The 13,138-nt window shown below is 40.1% G+C and overlaps 1 protein-coding gene across 1 annotated transcript in view; it reads left to right on the forward strand.

The window, feature by feature from the left end:
• Nucleotides 1-13,138, forward strand: part of Nlg3 (Neuroligin 3) — a 31,217-nt gene that overhangs the window by 1,060 nt on the left and 17,019 nt on the right. Inside the window, exons 2-5 of the mRNA XM_071584277.1 lie at nt 7,523-7,723; nt 9,053-9,166; nt 9,317-9,497; nt 12,474-12,750. Of these exons, the coding sequence (XP_071440378.1) occupies nt 7,523-7,723; nt 9,053-9,166; nt 9,317-9,497; nt 12,474-12,750 (773 nt within the window). The remainder of the gene's footprint in view (nt 1-7,522; nt 7,724-9,052; nt 9,167-9,316; nt 9,498-12,473; nt 12,751-13,138) is intronic.

Consider the following 13,138-nt stretch of genomic DNA (forward strand, 5'->3'; position numbering starts at 1 on the left):
TAGACCGATTCTTAGAGTGACATACAACGAAGAGGAGGACAAGCAACAATGGGTGATGGTAGTATTGAATAAACAGGTAGAAAGAAGCGTTGTAGATATTGAACAGGTGAGTAATAAATAATATCAATAAAAGTAAACGGTGAACCAACGAACTTTATCATTGTTCGACTCTTACGCCACCAAGAAATCATTGGAAGGAAGGCGACAACCGGGTATCCGAGCAATTAGAGGAAATTATTGGGAGCGCTCCTGGAAGGAAACATTTGATAGTGATGGGTAATTGAAACGCTAAAGTTGAAGGTACAGATGTAGTGACGCAGGGGAATATTTTTAAGGAACTAGGAATGACTCTGGGAAGAAATCAATAGATTTCTACGAAAAGAAGGTTAATTCATAAGGAACACTTGTTTTAAACATCACGACAGACGTTAGTACCCATGGAATAGCCCGGGGATTAAAAGATTTATCACAGTACATTGTAGATAGATTCATAATTAGGTACAGTATGACTGATTTGCATAATTTCTCGAAAGATGATGCGAATGCGGATCACTATTTAGTAGTAATCTTACACCAGATCCAAAAGGATAAAACAGGAAAGACGGTGGAGAGAATTGTATGTACAATAATAATCGGGATGAAAAAGGAGTATCAGGGGAGTATATGTAAAGATGGAAAGACAGGTTAAATATCAGAAAATGGAACACAATAAAATAGGCATATCGAGAGCACAACACGAAACCATAGGAAGGGTAATAGGAAAAGAACGAGGTAAGTATGCATCACAGGTGAGATGATTAACAAGATAGACGAGAGAAGGATACGAGATAATGGAAATCATGGATTAGGCAGAAGAAAATTCATAGAAATAAAAAATAAACTAAGGCGAGAAGCTAACAGGGCAAAAGGAACGTATTGAAGGACGCAGTACGATAATGTGAAAAGTTTACGAAGAGGGAATGAATTGGTGCTCTGTACAGGAAGGTGAAATCACTCTCAGGAACTATGAAAATGTACTCCTTACAAACAATAAATGATAAGTCAGGAAGATGTTAAGTGAACCAAGAAAGCTTAAGTAGAGATAGAAAGAAAATAGAGATATAAGACCAGCTACGTTAGACATAAAAAGAGAGTATGACGTAGAATGGGATAACATAGGTCCAGGTTAACTTGGTTGCAAGTTAGAAACGGCATCAAGGTCATTAATTGAAATCAAATGAGGCCTTGGGGGGAGATAACACTTCTGGAGAAGTATTTCAGGGTGTATGAAAACGTTTTAAGGACTAAGTTTTTAAGGACTAATTCTTAGCATTTATTAGGTAGGAGCTTGACCGGAAGATATCACCCGATCATTCTTAGTTCCTATCCCGAAAAAGAAAGGCAACCTCTGTGAGGAATAAAGAAAAATAATTTTTTACACGCAGAGAAAGTGCTAATTAGACTCATCAAAAAGTATATGGGTGGAGAAGTATACAATCATTATGTAGAAGGTTATCAGTTTGTATTCAGAAAGGGGAGAGGTGCACGTAATGCCATATTAGTAATGAGATCACTAATGGAGAGGAATATAAAATACAATCAAGGTGTATTTTTTGGTTTCGTAGATTTCAAGAAGGACTTTGAGCCATATTTAGAACAACTAACGAATGTTTTGCAGAAAATAGGAATACATTGAATTAATAGGACCTATGCAACCTATAAATATTGCACACTGCTCGGACGCGAGTGGCGGATGGATAGGAAGAATGATAAGGCATGGGTTTATATTATCACCCGTACTCTTGAAAAAATAGTAAAAGAGGCATGGGAAGAACTGAAGGTAGGAATGAAAGTCAGGAAGTCATCAAATCAGTTGGATTTTTTGATGATCAATATTCAATTTGTCAGTCAGTCAAGGGGTTATAAGCATTTCTGATCGTATAAGAAAATCAATGTGATGGTTATTGAATGAGAATCAGTGTAAACAAAATCAATAATACTACGAAGGTTTTCGAGAAAGGAGATGTTTAAGTTAAACGCTGAAATAGGAGGGAGAAGCTAGAACAGGTGGAGTAGTTTGTCTATCTCGACAGTATCTTGGACGACGATGGTCAAAGTAGTGGGAAAATATAATTAAGAATTTCGTTAAGAAAATTAACTAGAAGAAGATGTAGACAGTTGACGGTATGGGTGTTGATTAAAGATTTTAATAAAATATTCGTCAAAATTTGATATTCAGGGTGCTTAGTATGGCGTGGAAACATGCTCATTTAAGCAAGATGATAGGCGTAGATTGGAGGGTGTTAAAATGTGGGCGTGGAGAAGGATGACAAAGGTGAAATGGACAGAAAGGAAAACAAACGAAGGCTTGCTAGGCGTGGTGGAAGAGAAGAGAGGATTGCTGGAAGAAATACAAGTTAGCAGTAAAAGTGAATGCAAAGAATTTCTATTGGCGATTAGATTTTGAAGACTGAAATAGAAAGGAGAACGATAGGTAAGCGAGGAAGGAGTATGCAAAGGATAAGCATGCTGGACAGAATGGATTAAGGAAGTATGCGGAGTCGAAGAGGGGATTATTGCAGTGTCGAATATCAGGTTGCATATTGTTAAGGGAGGCAAAGAAACGTATCGTTGTTCAGGTTGTGTTCACCCAACACCTTTCTAAACGGTATAATACCATTATAATAATATTAATCAAATCCAGTTTTTGGATATAATTCAATACGTCATGCAGTAGCAGCTCATTTTAGTTTAGCATGATTGTCAAACATATATTTTGGAATAACATTTCCACTATTCCATTCACCAACATGTTGAATTAGATTTAGATTTCAACATATTTTTATATCTGTCAAACATATAAATTTAGTTCTACGTTTTATTAACTTTTTATACAAAATTTGCATCATTAAATTTGTGGAAATATATTATCCGCAATACAACCGCTCGTGTTTAATTTTTAAATTTGTAAAATCCCTGAACCATCTTTTGAACAATCTCTGAAATGTTGCCTATTTCGCCATTTATAAACGGGGAGATACTTCCGATTCAGCAAATTTAAATTGGAACAGGAAAGAGTATAAATAAAAATTATACCAACCACAATTGAAACAAAATAATTTTGAATAGCTCACTCCTTACTTGGAACGGCCAACTAAACTTGGCAGGATGCCACGGAACGAAAGAATTTCGTGAAATAAATAATGCTACCGAATGGAAACAGTGGCGCATGCCTTGAACGAGCTCATCGTTTTAGAGCTAAAAGCTGTCGCAATAATTCCCTTTGTCCAAGTGACATCCATATTTTGCTGCTACATAAATCACCAACAATTCAGATTTTTGAAATGCTTTAGAGGAAGAAGGGAAATGTTTAGCTGTGCTAAATTAACCCCTAAATTTTGCAAAAAATGGCGGCTATCTCACCATCGGGTAAACTTTTCATTGTAAACTTGTTCAAATTATATCAATCAAAGCTTGTTTGTACTGTACGCATACCCAATTTTAACATGTGCAGTGCGCTAAGAGGTCGAAGTTGAAATACATTATAATGAGCTTTTCGACATATGCTGTTGGCGGAACTATTGACACAATCATCCCAATTGATCGTAATATCGTGTATTATTGGTAAAGTCACATAGTTCCCTAAATATATGGATTTATAATAAATTTGCCGATGCGCTGCATTTTTATGGAAAATACACTGGACGTTAATTTTGAGATGCATGATTATTAACAATATTGCAAAATAAACTCAAATATTGTATCTCATATTATCTCATATAAGGAAAGATGATTAAAAATTTCAATGAAAGGGCTCGTAAAACCTCTTAAAAGAAAAATAATGCCTTCCCCCCCGAAGAAACATATTAGTTTTCCATTAAAAATAATATAAAACTTCCTTCATGAATAGTTACACCGGAAAAACCACTTTACGAGATTTCCCTGCATAACGTTATAAAGGATAATTAAAGGAATGAAATAATTTAACCATTCTACGGTCTTTCAAGAGCGTATGAATTCGTATGAGACATTAAATTATGCATGGCATGGTCTAAAATAAGAACAAAATCAATCGAAAATGAGCGTTTATGGTGAATAAATACTCCTGACTAGAACAAGAATGAACCAATAATTTTAATTCACCGGAAGAAATGGTTATCTTATGCCCATGATCCTTCATTCATGACCCTTTCGTCAGCACTGTTTCTTAACTACCGCGAAAATGAATGAGTCTTTCGAAGATGCATAATAAAAGCTAAATAATGAGCGAGTCATAACAAAAAAAATTCCTCGTGTCCTAATGAGAAATGGCCGTTTGAATAACTGCAGTGACGCCGGCGTGCTTCCAAACTGGACGCCGTTTCCTTTAAGCGAACTCATTTTGTCGAAAGAAACGAAAATAATTACTTCGAAGGCATTGGGATTTGGATAGGGCACAATCAGAAGGGGATTTGGAGGAGGAGAGAGAGCATGGGAGATTAGGGAAGGGGGCGGGGAGATAAATAGGCCTGGGGAGATTATGAGAGCGGGAAAGAAAGTGGGTTCATGCGGTACATAAGAAGAGTAAGTGGGACAGGGACGGGGGTGAGAGAGGGGTTCGCGAGAGAGGGGGAAAATGGTGAGAGCGATGACGGAGAACGCCAGATGAGTCTCCTGTGGCCTTGCTTTATGCCCACGGTCGTAGGCAAGGCCACGAATGTGGATGTCCGAGGGGAGGGAGGTAGGAGAAGGGGGATGGAGTATCTTGTGGAGTCTTAAGGAGGAAAGGTAGGGGAAATAATGAGTAGAAGAAGGCAGGGTCATTGAGAGAATAATGTGTGGTGCCTAACGATGCCCGATTCTGCACGTGCATTTCGATTCAACTTGAGTAGCGCGAAAGTGTCGATGCATCACCTTCGCGATGATAAAAGACGGTATTGCATTACATATCAAACATCGCAACATATCGAAATAACATTTTAAAAAGATGGGACGGTGACGTTAAGTAGACAAACTAAATAATCCCGGTCTCCATCCGAACTCTTTCGATGCGAGGCACTGGCGTTCAGAAACAGTTTGATACTATGTCAATCCTTAAAAATTCTCGTTATTTTTATATCACACAAAAAAAGAATTGATGACCGGGCATCTTTAAGCGAAAACGTGCATAAGGCCTAAAAAGAGGTTTTAAATTGATGGAGCGATAGTTCAATGAGGTCATTGAAAAAAATGATGAGTTTATTTTGGAGGCTGAGATGTGAGGTCGGTGTGAGAGAGAAAAAAATCGGTGGATACAACTAGTGTTAATGAGGGATGGTAGAATAGGGGTTGTGAATGAGATATTCAGAGGATGAGAATTTTTTTATAATATAAGGGGGAAGAAAGAGAGGACAAAGAAGTTTTTGAGAAATAAGGAAACATTTAAGGTTAAAATTGAAGGGGAAATTAAGAAAGCGAAACAGAGGGAGGAAAGGCACAGGCGTTTTGTAATCAGTGGAATCGGGCTGAAAATGTAAGAAACGAGAAGAATAAAATAGTTTTCAGCAAAACTTTCCCGTGCCGGGCAGATAAGCTTTAAAGTCCACGGCGAGGAGCAATAGTTTTCCGGGATCCAGTCCGGTGACAACCTCCGCTCGGTAAACCATTAAATCACCCATGCTCAAAATGTACACGTCCTCTCTCTGCGATTCGACTTCCCGATACTTGCATCGCATGAGCAGTCGATACACCAACAGCATCGCTCAACCCCATGGGTAAAGAGGGTCGAGAGGAGGATGAGGGGTTTTGGTTGGGGCAAAGGGGGTGGCCAGGGTAGGGGAGCGAGCGGGGGGGGGGGTAGGAGACGATAAGGAAGGGGTTTCTCGTTGGACGGAAGGGGGCGGGGAGTGAAATAGGGAGATGGAGGTCTGGAAAAAACGAGTAGAGGACAGGGTCATTGAGAGTAATGTGGCGGGGGAAGAGAGAGTGCCACCGCCCTCCTTCCAGGCGAAAAGATTCTTAATCAGGGGAGAATCTCTTTCGGAGAGCGTTTAGTATCCTTTTTCTCCCCCTCCCGCTCACTACCTCCCCCGTAGGTTTTCATCTCCTTCAGAAAAGAAGAAATCCGTTGGAAGCGTTTGAAATAAATGGCCAACAGGGAAGTTTGGAGATTCATGGGCAGAAATGGTCGCTCAGGCCCAGTTGGGTTAATACGAGATCCGCGCGATTACAAACAATTTCGTTTTAGTGGTGTGACCGAGGCCTTCGTACAAGTGACATGACGAAGAAACAGCGGTCGTAGTTTGGAAGGAATTGGCAAAAAAAAGTGCTTTCTCGTACCACTGAAGCTTTAAATTACACACAAATCTCAACGTATTTAGTCTCTTTTTGCCCTCATGAAATACATTCAATAATACTTTTAAAAAAATAATATATGTGTGACTTAATACGGCACATACATTTACCTCTTGGATAATAGTCAAACTCTAGGGCAGCAGTTAAATGCAACATGTTTTGAATGGGCAGTATCAGAGTGTAATAGTTTTAATCATTCTCCATTCAAAACTCAAGAAATTTTTTTTTATCTCTTCACATCGTAAATTAAAGTTTCCTTTAGAGTAAGCCAAAATACTCTTCAAAAATGAGCGGTGATACTTGCTCTAACTTCGTTCAGATGCGGATAGCCATAGAATCTGGGAATAGCTTAATCCAAGAGTACAACTGCCCTGTAGAGAATGACGAATATGAAATGTCAGTCCTTGTTCTATTTACATGTGTTTCGGAATTCAATTTCAAGCACTTAAAAAATAAATTTACCAAAGGACAAAGAGCACCCACAACACGTAAGACGCTCACGTTTGTAATAGCAATACACGTTGAAAATCGAGATTACCGTGAGCCAGTATTAAGGAGCATAGCAATCATGATAATTTAATTTACTTCATAGCATTCAATCCTATGTTCAACATGAGGGCTCATTCGAAAATTCAAACAATCAAGACTTCAATCGATTAAAATAGGAACAATTTGCAATTCATCAATTTTCGAGCAAATAAGTTCCTGGAAATCATCTACCACGATGAAAAACAAGGCGTTACATTAATTATCGCAGTCGTTTGAAAAAATTCTTATCCCGTAAGGGGAATAATTTAGAATACATTTGCCCACAAATGTTTATTTACACTGTCCAATACCCGGCAAAACTTTTCCTCTGTCATGAACAGTATTCCGTCACGTGGCCATTGTTAAGCCAAATTTCTTCGAATTCAAGATTATAGCGCTTTTCCTAGATTTTTCATTATGACTGCCTTAATTTCCATTACCTAACCCTTCTACGTCCGTGGGCTATTAAAAAATGAATAACACGGAAGAATCTATCATCTATGTCCTGTCCAGATCGCTTAACACGAAACTATCTCGGTCAAAATGAAAACCCAACTATCTTAGAATTCTCCTAGCCTGCTCTGCTGTCTCGTTTTTATTTTATGCTTTTGAATCCATTGCAAAAATATACTAGCCTTTCCCTTAGCTTTTAAGACCCGTCCCACAAATGCATATGAGTCGAATTAATTTCTCTCCATTCAAGGTTTCCTGAACGCCAATTCGGACGCCGGACCGTTCCGCTCGCCCGCGAACTACGGCCTCATGGACCAAATTGCCGCCCTCCACTGGATACAAGAGAACATCGCGGCTTTTGGAGGCGACCCCGGGAGTGTGACCATTCTCGGACACGGCACCGGGGCAGCCTGCGCCAACTTCCTCATGGTCTCACCCGCGATACCAGACGGTGAGATTAATTATTAACCACAGCATTTCACTGGCACTACTGAGTTCAATACCTATCAGATCAAAGAGAGAATTTTCAAGTTGACCTTAGCTCCAAATAAACAAAAACACGTGATATCTCGGGGCAATTAATGACTCACACAAGTAAGCACTATTCATGAAACAACCACAAAAAGCAAGTAATAATAGAAAAATTATGAAAAGTTAAGATACAACTAAACTTGTGGCAAGTACAAAATTAAGAGCATGCAATAACTTCATAATAGATAGCAAGTGACTATTGATATGTCAGTATTTCCTAAGCTGAAGAATGAAATAGGAGTTATTACTTTGGCCAATATTACGAGATTTCGTATTACAGACAAAAATGAAAATAAGGTGGTCATAGAAATACTTTGGTCTAGTTAATTTTCAATTTTTATCAGAAAATAGGTTCGTGACAGATGACCAGGCTTTCTTTTAAAATGTAGGCAAAGAATTTTGCCCTGCATACATTACTTCAATTGTAAATAAATTTCATCGCCCTCTCTGATTGCAATGGCAACTTTTTCCTATTATTTTTTCCTCAAAATATGTGCAAATCAACACACATACTTGTGCTCCCCTTAATGTATAAGTTCCTTAAATATTTGTCAATCTTAATATCCGTATATTTTGCATATAGTAAAACTATTTATTGCGATACACTATTTTTACAAAACTGCGAGTCGGAAAAATGCTAATTTAATAGCCTCTTAATTTGATAACTCAGATGTTTTGACGATTCGTTCTCACCTCTGCTATCACAATTACCTCCTCCATGTTTACCATGCATTGATAAACAAAAACTTCATTACAACTCTAAATTAACGTTTTTTCGAAATAAATACCTTAAAAAGAACACCAAATAGATGCATTTCATTGACCAAAGTATAAAACTATAATATTGATCGTTCAAGTGTGTATATATTTAGTTCTTATACTTATGCGTGTTTATTTGCTTCGGAAATATTTTCCAGGAATGCTGATGTACATAGGCATAGCACTCCTTAGGTTAATAACTTGCATATTTCTTATGTACGTACTAACTGTTCATATCTAGGGTCCCGTAATATGGGTCTCATTTTGTACAACCATCTGCCAGCTGAGTTTAAAACATAAATGTGCCTTACATCCTTCCACTGTAAGCTGAAGAGAATGCTCTACAGCACCAGCGAATATCTTTTCTTGTTGCTAATGTTGTTCATTCCCATTTGACATGTCCTATACTAAACGTGCAATTTATCTTTTCAACTATCTGGTCTTTGGACAAATAAATAATCAGTATTATTTTCGGACGATTCCTCGGCAGGCATGCTCTTCCACCGCGTCATCCTAATGAGTGGTTCGGCACTGAGCCCCTGGTCCCTCGTCAAGGACCCTTGGCGCCACGCCCTCGCCGTGGCCCGCCACGTCAACTGCACCTCGACACCCCCGGCGGGCGGAGGCATGCAGGGAATATCACCAGGAGGCGGCGGCATGGGGGCCGGCGGGGGCCCCGGGGACCCAGGAGCCGGCGACGATGGCGCCGACGAGGACGATGGCAGTTCGGGTGTGGCGGACGAGCGGCTGCAGAGGCTTCTGCCGCCCTCGCCGCGCCTCTTGCGCTGCCTTCGCGAGAAGCCGCTCTCCGACCTCACCTCCGCGCCCATCCCCACCACGCCTTTCGCCGCCACCGCCTTCGGACCCAGCGTGGACGGCGTCGTGGTGGACGCGGACGCCGCTGGCGGACTCCTGCCACCCCCGCGATCCACTTCGTAAGCCTCCCCTTGTTTTTCGCTTCCCAAACAGTTGGATCGCACATTCTTTGAACAATATGAAACCGCCTTTCAATCGCGCAAATTTGATGCTCTAATTTTGTCATGTTTTTGCACAGAATATCCTTCGGGGATACGTCTTAGTCCACCTCAGCGTATCTCGTTGCGTGAACTCGATTGACATATAGTAGTCGGAGATAATGACAAACGACGACTTGGAGTGGTTGATCCTCCGATCCTCCGAGTTCTTATCCATTGTGTTGTAAAATCTAGAAAACACCTCCTCCTTGTGGAATAAAACTCCCGCCGCGTCTCTATTTCATCGTTATTATCATCTACAGTTCCTTACTTTAGTGTCATTCATACCGTCTCCATGCTAACCGATTATCAGTTTTTTTGGCGGCACTTATTCCTGCTCTCATCCGGTTTCCGAATGTTTTTCAGTTTTTACATTTAATGATTCCCAGCCCTCCGTATACATGTATGCCCGGCCCATTGCAATCAATAAATGCTGATGTGTTTAACCCTATATGGTTTAGAGCATTGTCCGTATACTCAAAAATTATTTAATTTTCCCAAAGATGTTGTTTGTTTAATGTTCTGCAAACTTTCTCTCAATACTTTAGCACTCAACTTTGTGGAGATATACCTCATTCTTCTGGGTTAAAATTCCCGATGCGTCTTTATTCCAGCCACCGTCTATATCTCTGTGGCATTACGTCACTGTTACCTCGCTGCCAATTTTCCCTGCAGTGCTCTTTTGTTAAAGTAACCATCACGTCACCACGACATTGATTGGTAGTTCCATACAACTCGAAGGAGAGAATGAAGTCTGCTCTAACTCGTGAAACTTCTCGTGCTATTCTCATTCAGCTGCAGTACATTTCCACATGCGGGTCGCTATTTGATGCGAGTTGGACTGAAATTTGGCACGTGTGACACCGTCTTATACGTGAAAAAAATTGGAACGTAAGCCAAGGATATTGCCGAGTTTCCAGCTTGAGAAAGAATTAAGGCGTTTTGATTTACGCTCCCATCTACATACTATCTTGAAAACCACCACGAGAGAACTTGGCAGGGTTTGGGTTTTTGGTAGAACACCAGCCAATATTTCCGACGGATTATGTCTTCAGATGATCGAAATAATAATACTAATTTCTTTATGTCGCACAAATTTCACCTAAGGGCACATAATTCAAAGATGTATAAAGAAAACTAAATCAATTAATATAAACATCACAATACGGGTGAGATTCAATGGAAGATTGTAGTAAATTGCAATTAAGGTAAAAATAAATAATAAAATTTTTCATACTGTCGGCAGCAAAATGTATTAATTTCAGTCTGCTTATCAACCCACTTGAGTCATTGACTGCTGACCTAGATCTCAGATATTTCTATCTTGAGCAATTCATAGTCACGCAAATGCCTTAAAACACATTGCAAAACTTTTCAATTTGCTTTGAATAACACAAGGCATTTCTATATCTGACAAAAGTTGATTCTCTCAATCATGAGGAAAAACTAATAGTCTTTGAATCCGCATAATCTGATCTATTGAGATTATGTGAACTCCATCACCGGTGGCCGGTAATCCGAACCCAGCTCAGGCGATATGTGGAGGGAACTTCGCGTAAAATCACCCTCCCAACCTCAAGTGATGAACAACGGATTCCTAGGCGGATTTCTAGAAGAGTTTGCTAATTACCACGGTCATTAGGGCATTAGTGATTTTATCACAGAAGAATCATCGGGTAATATTTCATTTCCGATTGACTTGGATAGTAATGGGTGTTATTAACTTCGGATTCAACCATGAATTGTTTGAGGGTAATAGGATTTCTTATTTGATTTTCTGGAAGATCAGCTTCCTTAAACTTCTAGCTATGGTCTCTCCTACCAATGCACTGAGGAACCAGAATTGTAATATCTGCGGAAGCATTAATTGCAAACAGTTTTTTCATAACATACTAAGACGTACATTAAATTTTTGTGTTTAAAACAGCTTCAACCCAGGATTTTCCAGAAAAGTTGATTGATAATAATAATTGATATTTTATCACGCGAAATGCAGTGTTGTTGATATCAACGATCCCATTTCTACCTACAAAAGATGAATGCTTCACTTCATCTAGGTTATCTTAAATAACCTGAATTAAGTATTATATCAATAACAAATGATAAGAATTAAAGATAATGGTTCGAGCTTGAGCATTAATAAAAAGTGGTTTTCCCACACCTTCAATAACAAAATTTTGGCGCCTAATTTCTCATCCCACTAACTACCGCGATATTTGCGAGTAATATAGCCTGCAGATCAAGCTTCAACACCAACAAAATTAATGACCAATTTTCTTGAGACTATATTTTTCCTGTAACGAACATGCCAACGGTAGAAGGTGTTCAAAGTTTCCGCGGCCATTGTTATTGAAAACGATCATGATATTCCTTTAGATCGGGTTACATGGAGTAAGGTTTCCCAAGAGTAGAGCGTCATTAGTTGATTGGATGGACTGCAAAATTCCCCAGTTCTAACTCTTAGTGAACTGGTTGAACTACTGTGATAGTGCTGAGTGTTTACTCTCCGAAACAGTTTGACTTATGGCGACCCCTCTGGTTACTTTGTAGGGAGACAGCTCTCTAAAAACGGGCAATGAGAAACAGTAATGTATCCCAGACTGACTCTTTGCTCGTATTTTCACAAAGTTTTCTCGAAACAATCTTCGTCCAGGCTCTAGTGTAAACATTTTCTCAAATAAAATTTTATAACTTCCGTTTTACTGCTTCTCCTTTCTTGAAATTAGTAACTCGTTTACCTAGAATGGTGCTTGGGTAGGCATTGAAATTTCTTCATGAATAAAGCACCTTCCAAACATGAATGCATTGAGCAGCTGGTTTTTTTCGCCCATTCGAATGGTGCGAATAGAAAACTGATAAATTCGGTCGATCGCTTTAAATTCGTTCTTACTCTTCCAGATTCGGCGGCGGGGGCTCCGGGGGATTTTCCAGCTCGGGTTCCTCAGCCACTTCCTCGGTAGGCCAGGGATCGTCGGGCATCGGGTCCGGCCCGGGATCGTTGGACAGCGGCACGGGAAGCGGCTTCGATTCGGACGCCAACGGAGCAAGCGCCGCGGCCGAAGCCGAGCGAAGGCGGAGGCGGAAGAAATACGTGGACCGGCTGGCGAGATACGACCTACTCTTCGGCGTGGTGAGGGCCGAGGCGTATTTCGCCTTCACCGCCGAAGACCTGCAGGTGAGAGGCCATTCCCCGAGAGAGCGGAGACGGCGGGGTGTTTTGTCAGATACTTTATCTTATTTGGTGTAAAAAAACCACAAGCACAGTAATCAACCCGAAGGTCGGTTTGGTAGGTGATGGTAGCACCCAGTACTAATCCTGACGGCGTGTGAAATTCACACAAGGGTATGGGGGCCAGTTCCTTTCCCTGTGCCGGTTATGGTTCCCCAGGAAGACCTGGTACCCGAAAAATCACACAGCTTGGGTGGAGTTGCCCTGAGGTGGAGTGCCTTGCCCGGTACTACCGCGACCACCCATTAGGTAGAATTATTTGAATAAATTAATTGGAAATATTTAAGTTCTAAACATCTCATTTTCAAAAACGAACACTTTTTCAAAAAATCTC

Source organism: Hetaerina americana, unplaced genomic scaffold, assembly GCF_022747635.1.
Source record: "Hetaerina americana unplaced genomic scaffold, ioHetAmer1.1.p SCAF_17, whole genome shotgun sequence".
Lineage (NCBI taxonomy): Eukaryota > Metazoa > Arthropoda > Insecta > Odonata > Calopterygidae > Hetaerina > Hetaerina americana.